The 14,992-nt window shown below is 49.1% G+C and overlaps 1 protein-coding gene across 2 annotated transcripts in view; it reads right to left on the bottom strand.

Moving 5' to 3' along the window:
* Trpc7 (transient receptor potential cation channel subfamily C member 7) overlaps positions 1-14,992 on the bottom strand; it is a 126,477-nt gene that overhangs the window by 7,452 nt on the left and 104,033 nt on the right. For both annotated transcript variants that reach the window (XM_021180154.3, XM_029468419.2), the window contains 3 exons: positions 8,663-8,858; positions 2,672-2,893; positions 1,603-1,683 (listed from right to left, as the gene is read on the bottom strand). In XM_021180154.3, the coding sequence (XP_021035813.2) occupies positions 1,603-1,683; positions 2,672-2,893; positions 8,663-8,858 (499 nt within the window). The remainder of the gene's footprint in view (positions 1-1,602; positions 1,684-2,671; positions 2,894-8,662; positions 8,859-14,992) is intronic.

Here is a 14,992-nt window from a genome sequence, read left to right as displayed (position 1 = left end):
AAAGCATCCAATCTCTGTCATCTCAGCAGGGATTCGGGGGAGATTTAAGGCTGGCTGGCTGGAGGCTGTGATGCTGGTAGGCAGATAGGAGAGGGCTACTAGGCTGATTGTGATTCATCTGGGTGCAGGACATTCACGTGCAATCATCCTCCCTTTATCTCTGTAGCTGGTTCCGCCTGACACCGAGTTTCTATAAGGCAGTTCCTATCTTCTCAGTTGACAAGAGAAAAATCTATGCTCTTCTCGGAGAAGCTGAGAGGTGGGAGGCTTCCGCTGGTCAGAGGACTTAGACTGTAAACCAGCTCAGAGCAGACCAAACTGGGCATCTCCATTCTGTGCACGATTAGACTCGAGATCTGCCCGTTGCCAATTTTGAGCTCATGTCATCTGATAAAACGGTACGCGCTTTGAAGGCTGAACTGTTTCTTAATTGTACAATTAAATCCTCTCCACTGCACACAGCTGGCGTCTGAAACCCAGATGAGATTCAGCTCGAGACCTGTGTCAGGGAGATGCCAGGTCTGTGAGGGTCCCCCATGGGAAGGCAGTACCAGGGGCATGTCACCTTCTCACCCCAGTCGAAAGGGATACCCAGGACAACATCACATCACAGCCAGGAGAGATGACACGTAAGGGAGTGGAAGGTAGGGGAAGGATGCCCATGCATTTAACAGCTGACCTGTGGTTACTACTCATCACTGCTCAGGAGCGTGTTCAGACTGGAACAAAGCCTTAGCCCAGGTTTCAAGAAGGGATGCAGGATTGCGGGCATGGGGGTGTTACAGAATTCTGTGGCATCCATCTCTACAGGCTGCCAGTCTAAGGACAGGTGTGCAGAGATGACCCTAGGACCCAGCAGGCCACCTAGGGCACACTGGGCATCATGGAGGGGCCACTCCTTCCCCTCAATCCACCCAGCCTCAGGTCCTGCCGGCTGTATATCCAGACTGTGCATCGCCTATGTCTGTTTTTCTCCACCGCCCACTCACACAGCCTGACTATAACCAGCAGTCCTTGCATCTGAACCTGCACACATATCCTCCTTACTGGAGTCTTGCCTGATGACTGAAGCTGAATACAGTCTTACTGTGTCTGCCTCTGCATTTACTCTCCTCTCCTGGACCTTCTTGGCCCTGCTCCTGTCCTGAGTAGCTGGGCTCTGTCTTCCTTCCGACTTTACCTTCCGCTCCCTCCACCCCACCCCCAGCAGCTTGAGATCTTTGTGGATGCACCTTTACTCACAAGGCTTCATGGGCTGCCTCCTTTTCCTGGCTGAGGTCTTGGCCAACTCTCCTCACCGTGAAGACACCCCTCTAGCCAGGCCTTCCTGGGTTCCTTCAGGTTTAATCGTATTCTTTGTTTCTTGGGACATCTATCAGTTTGAGGCCATATGCTATCTATGGGTTTGTCATTTGTCTCTCCCCTCCCCTTTTGTGGCCTGGAGGGGCCACTGAGGTACTTTCTGCCTCCTCGGTAAACGGCACAGAGCCTGCACACGGCAGACGCCCTGAAGGGAGCTGAGCTCTCTGCTCACGCAGCAACGTGACTGGGCCCGTCCTGGTGGGCTCGACCTCTGCCCACACTTAGGTAAGGGGTGGCTACCTGGTATCTGGTGGGCTTGCTGAAGGTGCTATTTGCTGTCAGGTTTTCAGAGTTCCTCATGCCAGCCTGGTAGCGAGTCTTCTGGAGCAGAGAAAGAAGAATTCATACATACACATGCATGCAGGACCTAAGAATATCCACATACATACACATGCATGCAGGACCTGAGAATATCTACATACATACACATGCATGCAGGACCTGAGAATATCTACATACAGGGCTGTAGGGGATCCTCTGGAAATAGATTTAGAAATGGCTTGGCTTCCTAGAGTGTTGCTCCTGGGAACTGAGTTGCTGTAGGGTCGTCATGGTAACGGACCATTATTGGCCCAATTTGGTCAAGGAAGCCCTGAATTCTTTTTGTCTTTCCTCTAGAACTCCTCAGAGGTTCTGCTATACAATGAACACTGAGACCACAGAAGCAAGAGAGATTGGGCAGGGAATTCAGTTCTCAGATCATCCTCTTTCTGCAAAAAGCTATTCTATGCTCATATTCTATTCACTGTCCTAGGGCCTACCATATGCCCTTAGGGCAGTGGTTCTCAGCCTGTGTCAAACCACACATTCACAGGGGTCACCTAAGACCATCTGCATATCAGATATTTACATTAAGATTCATAACAGTAGCAAAACTGTAGTTATAAGAGGTAGTGAAAATAATGTTATGGTTGGGGGTCGCTGCAACCTTCGGAACTGTATTGAAGGGTTGTAGCAGTGGGAAGGTTGGAAGCCACTGAGTTAGGGAGTTCCCCTCTCCTGGGGCCATGTCTTTCTAGGCAGCAGGCTGTTTGCTGAACTCAAAGCATCTCCCTAAGGGATTTGGGGACATTCTGCCTGGTGGTGCTCTACTGAGGTGCCTGGTAGATTCTGTAAGGCAACTCGGCCCCTCACAGCTCCTGGCTTGCTGGCACCCTTTGTTAGAAGGAAGGAGTCAAACACAGTCTCCCCTGCTCCTCCCCCACCTTCCCCCTCCCTCTTCAGCCTCCCCTTACCTCCTGCCTCCCATTGCTTTTTCTTACCCCACAGACCCTACTCTGAATCTGGAGCTCGGCTGTAGGCTACCTACCCTGAACTTGGAGTTCAGCATGCCCATTTCCAGGTCGTTTTCACAGCGTTTGGCCTTAGATTGGCAGAGCTCTATGAGGCACATCTTGATTCTCATTATGAGATAATAAAAGGATTTAGGGCTCGGCACCAGGTTAAAGGGAGCAGGGAGAGTTCTTCCTTCATCAAAGTAAGAAAGCCAGAGCTTCGCTCGAGCAAATTTCCACTCCACGTCAGCATCTTCCTGCGAAACAAGGGTACAGTCACATGAGTCAGAAACCACGATGACATCGAATGTAGTGAAAGCAGGGCTGACCGACCGACTGACCAAGTCTACAGCCGTAGAGCAGCTCGCTGGCCAAGATTGGAGGGCTGTGCGTACTTACCCCATCTGCTATGATGCAGGACAGTGCTCTAAGGCCATATGCACACACCACTCTTAAAGCTCTATCCCTGCCTTGGCCTTCTAGGAGGAAAAGGCTGGCCAGTGCTGCGTCCTGCCCACCATGCGCCCTACTGGTGCCTTTGCCAGCATTTCCCACTTGCAGCTCATTAGAACTGTTTTCACTGAAGCTTCCTCCTTCTGGTCCCCACTTTACAGCTCTGGCTACTATAGCTTGGCGTTAGCCATTTCTTTTAGGAGTGTCACCCAGCAGTGCATTGTGAACCTGAGGTGACCCTCTTAGGAAAGCCGACATTTTCTACGCCGCCCCACTGTTTAAAAAAAAAAAAAGGACAGGTGAAATTGACTTCACCGATGTATCTGATTTAATTGAGCTAAAGGGTTGCCATGTTAACAAGTCATTGTTATAAAATTTACCGCTGGGGTGTAGCTTGGTACACCCCAAGAATGTGCCAAGCCCTGGGTTCAGTACCTAGCACCACACACAAAAAGTTACTGAGATGTGTTTTTTTTTTTTCTTTGAACACTAGACTTCTGAGGTTCAGTGTGAATTTTATACATGCAAACCGCCTCCGTCTGGGCTAGCTTCCTATCAGGTACTCCATGCACAAGTGGGGCTAGGTGGCCACAAAACTGCATGACACAGCATTTCTTAGTGGTCAGAGTGATGGCAGGGAATGTGAGGAGGGCTAGCCTATAGGATGCAGCACACAAAGCCCAACTTCAGCCTGCAGGGCAGGCTTCTGCTCCTTTCCCTTCACTGGTGCTGGGTGCTGGGGTAAACACAAGAGTTGGGTCTTCTGACTCTGTGTCAAGTCTGGACCGCTGTGCTGGGTGGCCCTGGGAGGTGATGTCAGTCGTCTTCTGTCCACAGACTCCCTGGAGCCTCTTATGACAAGAAGGCAGTCAGTCCCGGGCCAGGGAATGGGTAGGGATGGATAGGTTTTTTTCTTTTCAAACTTTGACTTTTAATTGTGTATCTTTTCATTCATTTGAGGGAGGTTGGGGTTGGGTTTTAGATTCATACACATCTGATTTCAAAGCTGTATTAACTATGGGACTTGAACTTGTGAATCGGTGCAGTGTGGATAACACTGCCTCCTGCCCATTCTGAGGCAGGCATCAAGTGAATGCCTGCTTGCCCAGGTGCTGGCTACACACCAGGGCACTTGTGAGCTCGTCATAGATGTGCCCCTGTGAGCCTTCTGGGATGGAGCCCTGGGGTATCAGCCCATAGCCACCCTTTGCTTTTCATTGGGAAGGTTTTACATTTGACTTGTCTGCCCTGGAATGTGACACACGAGTCTTATAGACGAGGTGCTCTGTGAGAACAGGGGTCACTCCAGGTAACATAGGAAGACAGGAACCAGAGGAGGAAGGGCGGTGTGCTGATAAGAACACTGGAACCTGTGTGGGTTCAAATCCTGGCCATGGTCCTTGTGAGTTGTGACAACTATGGCATCTGATTCGGCAATTCTGAACCTCAGTTGCTTTGTTTAAAAAAATGGGACCATAAACTAATTACCTGCTTCAAAGGTGGCCAGAAGAGCTAAAGGAAGTATATATTTATAAAAGACATGCAGCCATGCCAGACACTGGCGAGAAAGATTGTCAATCTCCTTGGCTGGGCTTCCTGCCACAGAGGAAACTTCTACCCTGTGCTTTCTGGCCTATGCTTAGGAGGAGGCCTATCTCATGGATCTGTGCACAGTCTGGCTGATGGCATGGTTGGATCAGTCACTTGTCAGCCCACCTTGTGGCTGACCAAGAGATGGGGCCCGACGCTGAGAGAGGATCTTGAGCTGAGCTTGGCCTATCTCAGGGCTCAGCAAAGTCTGTTCCACGGCTGACATTAGAGCTGAGTAGTTCTCAGCCAGCCTGAGGGCGTGAGGTGGAATGGAGAATGTGTGAGTCAATTGTGGGAGAGGTGCCGGGCAGTGTGAACCACTGGGCAGTGCGAACGCCAGCCGTAGAGAGCCGTGAGGGCCCAGGAGAATCGAGTTTTCTCGATTTTAAAAGAAATTATTTTGATCCTTTAAACAAAAGGCTAGATGGGAGGCTGGGGGGCGAGGATCCAGACAGGCATGGTGGCAGTGCACAGTGGCTCCAGAGAGAGCCATGACTGTCCCAGATGGAGGAGGTGGAGAGGGATGCCGTGGCAGGAGCAGGAGAGCCTGTGGATTCTGACAGGAAGTGTTCACCACACAGTGAATGAATCAGCAAGTGTCCTCATAATACAAAGATCCACTCACCAGGGCCAAATGTGCTCTTGAGTACCCACTATCCAGTAGCTCATGGCTCATGGGTGACAGAAATACTGTCTGGCTCTGGCTCTGGCTTAGCCAAGAAGTTGTTTGGGGCTCAGAGTGGGAGGGGTTAGGCCCCAGTGTTCTGCCCACTTCAGACATCACCCTGAGCTATGAGCTTGCCTAGTCCTATACCAAGTAAGCACTTCGTACCTTCTCATGCCAGGGCTAAGTGGACCAAAGCTCAATATGTTTGTTTAAAAATCTCTGGGAGGGAAATATAAAGACCCAGGAGTTTTCTTCAAGCAATGTTAGCCTTTTCTTACACTTGGGGAAACCGAGGCCCAGCCGGATAGGAGGACTCACTGGCAATAGCTTATTTGCATAGGAAACCAAACATATAAAGATGCTTCTTAAGATGTCACTGGCCCATCCTCCCGGCGTGTTGCTGCATCCCCCCAGGGAGCGGGGTGGGTGGGGTGGGGAAGGGGACAGGCAGCTGATCCTCAGGCCCAGCCCCCTCCTTTCCCTTGCCCAGTGGGTGCTCTTGCAGTGGGCACACAGATGTCTTAAAACATGCAAGTCTGTGTTCCAGAATGATCTTTCTGGGAGAGTATATTATGGGCTAGATGACCTCAAAAGCCATCTGCTGTAGCCCTACCGCACCACTCTGGGATGTGAATGGAGTCGCAGGCAGAACCTTTTCAAAAGGTGCTTGACATTAGAAGAGGTTACACGGGCAGATTGATCAATCAGATTGGCAGAGGGCCGTGGAAGGACAGAGCTGGGAGGCTACTGTCTGCATGCCCAAGAGGGCAGCCTCACGAGGAACCATCTGCTTGGATAGCTTGTTCTTCTGGCCACTACCACTGTAAGAAAATGAATGCCTGATGCTTAACTGATGCCTAAGCTACAGTCTGATTTTACTTTTTTTTTAAATCCATATTGAATTAAGTTTTTTATTTTCCAATATGATAAATATGGATGTAATAATTTCTTATTATTGAAGCATAGGGTTTGGCAGGCGGTGCGGCAGGCCCACTTCCAGCTCCCTGTCCCACAGGAGGGCTGCGGCCCCACCCTTGGCATTCTTTCCTCTCTGCCTCCCCTGCTTGTGTGTATGCGTATCATCATAGTCATCAGAGATTTGCCTGCTTGTATTTGGAGAAATACAACTTGCATTTTTCATGTAATAACGCCTGAGGAACTTCTCCCTAACTTACAAAGCATAAGAAGGTAGACGTGTGCATGTGCATGTGTGTGCACGTGTGTATGTGTGTGTGTGTGTCTGGGCTGGAGGAAGGTATGTGCACATGTGAGTGCAGGTACCAATGGAAGATGTACTATAGGAAAATGGCATAAGGTCCCCTGGACACTTTTCTCATAAGGCTTGGCGGCTTGGCGGCTTGGCGGCTTGGCGGCTTGGCGGCTTGGCGGCTTGGCGGCTTGGCGGCTTGGCGGCTTGGCGGCTTGGCGGCTTGGTGGCTTGGCGGCTTGGCAGTCTCCACTACCAGCATTTGGTAAACTCTTCATTTATTCTGTTCCATTGCTTGTTTTTGAGACACAGTCTTGCTATGTGTGTTGGGATTCTAGGTATGCACACTGATCTTTTAAGAGATGTATTACATTTATTTAGTATTGTGTGTGAACATGTGTTTGGGTGTGTACCTGAGCTGTATTACATTTAATTATGACTGTGTGTGCATATGTGTTTGGGTGTGTACATGCCATGGTACATGTGTGGAAATCAGAGAATGACTCTCTGAAGTCAGTTCTCTCTTTCTACCATGTGGGTTCTGGGACTGAACTCAGGTCACCAAGCTTCGCAACAAGCCCCTTTACCCACTGAGCCAGCCATCTTGCTGCTGCCTCCCACTATGGCTTCTTTCTCTTCTTAAGTTGTACAGTATCGACTTGCTCAGGGTCATCACAGTCAATTTAACTTGATTCCTATCATTGCTCATTTGTGTTGATTTAATTCCTTGATGTTCTATTAAGGCTGCTCATGGTTTGTATATTTCAGTTCTTACTAAGTCATCTGCAGATACCATTTGTTTTCTCGCAGTTGGGGATTGAGATACGGCTTTGCAAATGCAACTACTGAGCTGCACACTCAATGTCTTTATTTTTAAAGTGTCTCCTTTCTCCCTCTTCCCCCTCCCCGCCCCCTTTCCATGACTGGGGAATCACACCCAAGGCCTCGCCCATGCTGGGTGAGTGCTCTGGGCCTCATTCACAGCCTGCATTCTTTCTGTTATCTTTCTGGCAAAGTGGTTTTCATCTTTACGTGGCCCCAAGCTTCCCAGTCTGTCTCCTTCCCTTCGCTTTGCATCTTCTTGGCCTGTTTGTGTTGACCCCAGAACATGGCGACGTGTTGGTTACCTTACACTAAAATGTTACTTATTACTGTGTGTATGTGTGTGTGTGTGTGTGTGTGTGATGTGGGAATGCATGTGCTATGGCACACACGTAGAGGTCAAGGGATGGCTTTGTGGGGTTGGTTTCTTTTTTCTTCTCTTCTGTGGGTTCTGGGGACTGAACCCTGCTCGTCAGGACCTGCACAGCGAGTACCTTTACCTGCTAAGCCATCTTGCCAGCCCTTATCTGGTTTTATTTGTTTGCTTATTTTTGCATATGTGTATGTGTAGGGGGGATGTGCATGCATGGATCTATATGAGTGTACATGCCTATGTGTGTGCATGTAGAGGCCATGGTTTGATGTTGGGGATCGTCCTCCATCACTATGTACCTTATTTGAGGAGACAGGTTGGCTCAATGACTCTGAAGCTCACTGGTCAGGCTAGGCTAGCGAGGCCTGAGAGCTCCCAAGTTCCTGCTGATTTTTACTTCCCAGAGCTGGGATTACAGGCATATGGTGCCACACCTAGCTTTTTACATAGGTTCTGGGGAGCCAGATTCTGGTCCCCACGCTTGCTAAGCATGCACTTAATCCACTGAGCCATCTCTCCACCCCCCATTTTCTGCCTTTTCCATGAGCTCCTTGGGCACAGGGACTAGTCTGCATCATCACTGTAATATTGTCTCGGCACACAGTAGGCTCTTAGTAAGAAGCACAAGACAGGCAGAAGGGGAACAGGCACATAGCCATTGTGATGTGCCATGGGCCACCATCACCTGTCTGAATGATGTGTGATCCTGGCTGGTGCCTTCTGCTCTCACTAGGCTTTCCCATGTGGCGGTGGCAGCAAGGCCATGTGGCAGACTGACAGAAAACGTAGTCCAGGAAGAATGTCTGTTACTGTCTTAGCATCACACGTGAGGGCGCATGCACGTCTGATGCCACCACCCTCTTTGCTGCAGTGCTATGGCCGGCCAAGGCTGGGAAGGCTCGGAGCAGGCTTACCTCGATTTCCTGATAGGAGTTGTTGATCATGGCTATCAGCATGTTGAGTAGTACAACCACCATGGTGACATTATAAACCCCGTACAGCACGTAGCCAATATTCTCGATGAACTTGTGGTCGTATTTCAGCACCACCGAGATGACCTCAGACAAGCCAAATATGGACCAAAACAAGGTTTTAAAGCTTTCTTCAACTCTACAAGGAAACAGACAGGCCTTTTAAGCATCTTGAACTAGTTCACACTTTTAACATGAAAGCTGCCCTCTCATTACCAGGCTTTAATGGCCTCTCCCCACACCCCCAGCCCAGAATGGGACTGGGGTGGGCTGCGGCTGCCTACACTCTGAAATATTGTGGTGCTCAGATTTCTAAGAAGACTTGGAAAGACTCTCGCATGGCAATTTCTTCCGTTTTAAAATTCAATTTTGCTGGCTAGGACTCCAGTTTGGGATATTGTTTTTTATCCTGCTGTAATTAATCAGACATCTAAAATTAAACACAGGGCAAATGTTTGCTTTGGAGCCTCAGGAGAGTTCATTGCTCCTCCAGGGGACTCTCAAACAGCTTTTCTTAGGCTACATGGCCTGACCGTGACCTGTGTTCAACAGACTGAGGTGGCACCGCTACCTGGTGGCACTTGTGGGCCTCTGACACCTGGTAGCAGGCTCACATTTTTCCTCACTGCCTGTGACCAGAGAAGCCTGGTCAGAAAACAAGCTGAGGAAAATGCACGCATGTTCTAATTCTACAGGTGCCGCATCTGGTGTGTGCTGCCCATGTGCGGTGTGTGGTCCTGGGGAGGCCTGGCTGTTAGCAGATGGCTCTTTGACCTTTTGAAATTACCGGATACAGAGGTTTCAGTCCCCAAGCACATTTCATGGTCCTAACCTTCTGGCTATGAATTCGAATCAGGCTTATTATATAATATCCAATCAAAAAGCTGGATTGTGGTTGGATGGCTTAGAATATGCCTGTGTCGTCAGGACATAAAGTTCAACTTTCTAACCTGGATCCAAATTTTTAGAGCAGTTATAAGACAGGATTCTCCACGCCCCCCCAGCCACCACTTAACATTTTGGATTTCCAACACGCACCCACAAGTGGCCAGGATTAGCTAGAGCTTACCCCACCCCATCAGTGTTTCTCAAGCACTGAGATTTTTTTTTGAGAAAAGGTACAAAAATGTTAGTTTTCCAACTTGGGCTAAAAATCCACTCTTGGCTTGCATGAATTTACAGTTCTCGTGCATGTGAGAATATGGGGGTGTCTATGTGTGGGGGTGGTGGCTCGTGTGCACAAGCAGCTGTGTGGCTCATTCCCTGTGCATCTCAGAGTCTGAGAAGCTGGTATCCGAAGCGAGTTTACGCTGGTATTGCTTGCCTTTTATTTCCTCTGAAGCTGTGAGTTTGTAACATTTAATCAGGAATCTACTAGCAGGGCTTTGTTTTTGCTTGCTTGCTAGTTTGATTGTGTTTGAGACAGGGTCTCACTATATAGCTTTGGCTGGCCTGGAGCTCACTGTGTAGATTAGGCTGGCTTTGAACTCAAACAGATCTGTCTGCCTGAGCCTCTGCCTTCTGAGGGCTAGGACTAAAGGCCTGCATCACTTTTTGAAGTGAAGACTAGGTGCGAGCCATTACTGCAGAGCTCTGGTTCCCACTGCCATTCTAGAAAGGGAAAAATGGTTTCCTCCTAGAAGTTGTGAAACCATTTTATGTGAGAACATGGCGTTCACTGTGTGGGAGATTTGCGGAGGTACCGTCCGTCTCCCATCGCGATGGGATGATTCTGTTATCTCTTTGTGGAAAGGAACCATGGCATAGAGAGTCCCAAGCCACGGGATGGTGAGTTCCAGATCCTAACCGTGTAGGAGCTGGCCGCTCTCCTTCTCTTGCACAGCTGTTCCCTTCTCCACAGGATCCAGCAAAAAGTGGTAAGCATTTGTCCCAAACAAGTGGCTAATACCTGTGACAGCGAGATGTTTCACCCAAATTCACTTTCTGTTCCTTACCCTAGACCACCCCACAGGTCTCTGGCTGATGCCAATGAGGTCACAGGAGACACAGGTGAGACCAGCCCTCTCCATTGGTTTCAGTTGGGGAAGAAGGGTCCTGAGGGTCCCACATGCACTGTTTCTCACTATGGAGTTTGCCTCTGAGCCCTCATCTATTTCCAGTTCCTTCTTAGGCACTCTGTGTTTGTAATCAGAAGGCGGCAGAGCAGGCAGATCACGCTTTGGTTAAACTGTGTTTGCAGCGGGGGCTCTAATGACACAATGCCACTCCAGACAGCTAGCACCGCATGCTCATTTGATACCCCCTCCTCCAGTGCAAGGATTAGCCTCCAAACCTCCACTTAGCCTCATTTCTAGAAACATAATTACAAGAGGCCCAGATTTGAGATTGCTAGAGGGATAAACACACTTCCCTGATTGGCTGTGAAGGGGTCTTAGCCAGACTGCAATGACCTCTTTCAGGCTCTTGAGGAGAGGTCTGCGGCTCTTTCTCCTCTTTGTAGGAGGCAGAATGAGCTGAAGCAACAGACCCCCTTTCAGAGAAAAGGTGGGCTGACTGACCAAGTCAGGGCAGTGAGAGCCCCTGTCAGTCTCTGGGCTTTGTATCTGGAGCCAGCCCAGTCCACAGGAGCGGTCAGTGTACTAACTATGAACAGACTGGTGTTTGCTATTCGTATTGGCAGAGGAGACCTTATTGGCTGACATCTGACATGCAAGATTACCTAGGCTAAGCTGTGAGTGGTAGCATGCTTTGTCTAGACTGACACAATGTGAATAGATAAGATCTGAGTGGAATTGAAGAGTTAAAATTAGAAAAAAATACTTATGATGAAAACTAGCATACAACGTTGCTGAGAATTTACTTGGCTTGGGGAAAGTTTCAGAAACATTTAATATAGACACCAAGAGATCTGTCCACACAGAAATTAGCTCCTGAATGTCAAAAACACAGTAAGCCATAGACCCAGTGGGATAAGGACTTGAATCTGCAAACATTAGTGGATACACTAAGAACCTTGCCCATTGATTTGATCAAATTCCCCAAAAGAAACAGCTTAAGGTAGGAAGGTTGTATCTTGACTCATGACTTGAGAGGATATCTGGTGGTAGCATCATGGTGGCAAGAGAGTGACGCTGCTTGTTGAAGCCTCAGTGGTGAGGAGGCCGATAGGGGCTCAGATGAAGCCCAGGGAAGACTATGACCGATAAGAGCTTTTCGGCAGTGCCACACTTTCTCAAACTAGACGCAATTCCTAAAGGTCCCATAAGCCATCTACAAAGACACATGGACCTGTGGGTGAGGCATGTTTAAACTCAAACCATACAGACAACGCATAGATAGTCCAGGCTGGCTTTTAACTTAACATGTAGCCAGAGCTGATGCCCTTGAACTTGATCCTACTGCCTCCACCCTGCGAGTACCGAGATCACAGGTTTGTGACAACACACTTGGCTTCATAAGCTCTTCTACGAGTCAGCCTGCAAACAAGCCATTCTAAGAAAAGTGTGTGTCTGCTGGGGAAATGTCAATGAACAATGTATGCTTTTGAAAGTGCAAGAGCATCATAGTCAACATGAGATGCTGGGCTAAGATCTTCTAGTCTAGGGTGTGGCAGGGATAAAATAATTAACGGAGCTCTGTCTCCCTACACTCAGTGGGAGAAGATTTGTGCTACCTACATCTCGGAAGCCTGCATAATACATTCTTAGCAAGGAAGGTGGGCTTACAATCAAGTCAGCAGACCATCGATGGTGCCAAGGGCCCAGACCTGGAGCTAACCCCAGTGTCCTGGGAGCTGTCCCACAGCCTGCAATGGTGTCTTTATCACCATCCCCTGACTATTCTGGCCTTGAACTCATGGCTATCTTTCTGCCTCAGCCTCCTGAGCACTGGCTTTGTAGGTTTGAGCCCTTACACCCAATTATTGCCTAGAATTTGCAGGAGCCATAGGACCCAGGGTGGAAGGAGTGAAAGGTCTACCCTTCTCCTCGTTGTCTGGAGTTGTCCTTCAGGAAGAAAGATTTTAGACTGGCTTAACTGATGTCTACCACAAAACTAATCACAAAGGTGCCCACTGGCAGCTGGAGGGCCACATCTGAGGTTCCCTATTGTTAAAGGTTGCAGCTCCTGGCTCCTCATCTTCTCTCACCCCACTAGCTGAGCAGTTTGCCAAGTCCTTTGCTGTGTCATTCAAGGCTTCACAGAGATAGGAGGAGAAAACAGAGATGCATGCCGGGGTCCAAATTTCAGTACACATACTGGATGTGTGTGTGTGTCTAAACACGTTACAAGGCCTGTTAGGGTCTCTGTTTGCCCAACTGTAAAGTGGACATAATGGGTGCTTTACTGCTCAGTTGCTGGGAAGATTAAGTGAGCAACTCATGTAACATATCCAGTGAAAGCAGCATCCTGACTGGCTGCTATCCTTTTGATTCATCCGCTGGTTTGTTGAGCTCTGAAAGAAATCTGGTAGGTGCTAGCGGAGAATACTGTGGAAGCCAGCAGCTGCTGGATGCTCTGTGCTGGCTGGTGGCAGACACAGCCCCAGCAGCTCCAGAGGCCTCCGCCCATTGAATGAAGGGTAATCAGTTAGATGTTTATCGATTTTCCCGAACAAGCCTCCCTTGCCTTCCTATCTGCCAGATCACCCACCACAGATGCTTGGTTTCATGCAAATGACCCACTGGTTCCTCCAGCTCTTGCTCCCTTTTTTCTTTGTCTTTCTCTTTTTTGGTTCTTGGCTTGCAGGGGAAGGGAAGTTAGTCAATAGGCCACCCTGGCATGAGAAGTCCTCCTAGCAGCGAGAACCCGAGTGATCCTGAATAGATGTGATTCACCCTTGTCTCCCTGGGCGTGTGTGTGTGTGTGTGTGTGTGTGTGTGTGTGTGTGGTGGGGGGAAGGTTGGGGCTGATCTGTCATGCAGAAAGCTGGGACAAGGTAATCAGTTCTCTCCCAGGTCTGTCTCGCCTGGATAATGAGACTTTAATAACAGGTTTCCTGAAGAGGCAGCATGCACGCGCCTCAGAGAACAAACTGATCAACAAGGCGACAGTTTAGGTCGATTGTTATGAAAATTGCCACTTCTCCAGAATGCCACAAACCCTCCCCACAAGTGCTGGGTTCAGTTTAGTTACCTAGCCAGAGTGCAGCTAGCAAGCTAAAATTAAGCAGGAGGATCAGGGCTCAGAGGGTTGCTCTAAGGCTCAGAAGACAATAGCTGTGCCCTGCTAGAGTTCTGTCAAAGGACAGCAGCACCTGCTTGCCATCCAAGCAGGGTGCTGTGGGAAGCTGCTCAGGAGTGGAGAAAGAGCTTCTAGGCAGGTCGATTCTCTAACACTCAAATCTCAGGGACCCAAACCTATTACCATGCCTGAGGGTGGGGTGGGGGTGGGGATAGGCAAACATCCAAGGGAGTCTTGCCAAGCTCCTAACCCCAGAGTTCCAGCCTCTGCTGCTGAATTGCTATCTTGGGCCCCACATGAAGAGCTGGGATTAGAAACTCCAGAAAGGAGGGGGTCTGGCTTGAGGTGAGTGGAGTCTATCCAGCCTAGTAGATAGACAGAACTCAGCAAACTCAGTGTGTGGTTATGTGTGACATGCTACATGCTTCCCTTCCTGTTCCCCAGCCTTGCTGTTGACAGCTGTCAGAGTATTGAAGCAAGGGGAGCCTGGGGTTGGTTGTTAAGTTTTTAGCCAAAGCATAGGCTCCATCCGTCTTTTTCCCCCTTAGGCACAAGATGGGAAAGCAACGGTCTCTATTGTGTAAGGCTGTTGTGAAGGGCAAGTGACTTCTCACAATACTGGTGAGGCGCACAAGACAGTTTGCTGTGCGTCAACTGTCTGATATGTCATGCTCATGTTAGGACTGGCAGTTTTTCTTTCATTGTTTCCTTAATAGCAATAAATTGTACCATCTGGGGGAAGTCTCTGAAACCTTATAACACGATGGAAATAAAAACGGACCCAGGCCCTCTCCTTCAGTAGCTTTATGGCTGTCAAGACCCATCACTTGGCCAAGGTCTTCAAGGCACTGAGCAATTTAGCTCCTCCCACTTGCAAAGATGCCCTGCTGTGTTCTGGTTTCCTCTTGTACCATCTGTCTCTTTGAGAATGAGAGTTTCAATTCAATGAAATTTTGGTGCCGGTTAACATGTCCTCCCAGGCAGAGCTGCCACTCAGGCAGAGGTGATGCCTGAGATACTATGTCACAAAGACAGTCCTCGAGGGCCTGTGGCCAAAACACCCAAAATCTAACCTTGGGAGCCAAGCAGTATAAGGCCAGGTTAGTACTTGGATGGTAAGATATTGATCAA

The sequence above is a fragment of the Mus caroli genome, unplaced genomic scaffold, assembly GCF_978045245.1.
Source record: "Mus caroli unplaced genomic scaffold, Mus_caroli_1 scaffold_15, whole genome shotgun sequence".
Lineage (NCBI taxonomy): Eukaryota > Metazoa > Chordata > Mammalia > Rodentia > Muridae > Mus > Mus caroli.
This window is presented reverse-complemented; position numbering and strand designations above follow the sequence as displayed.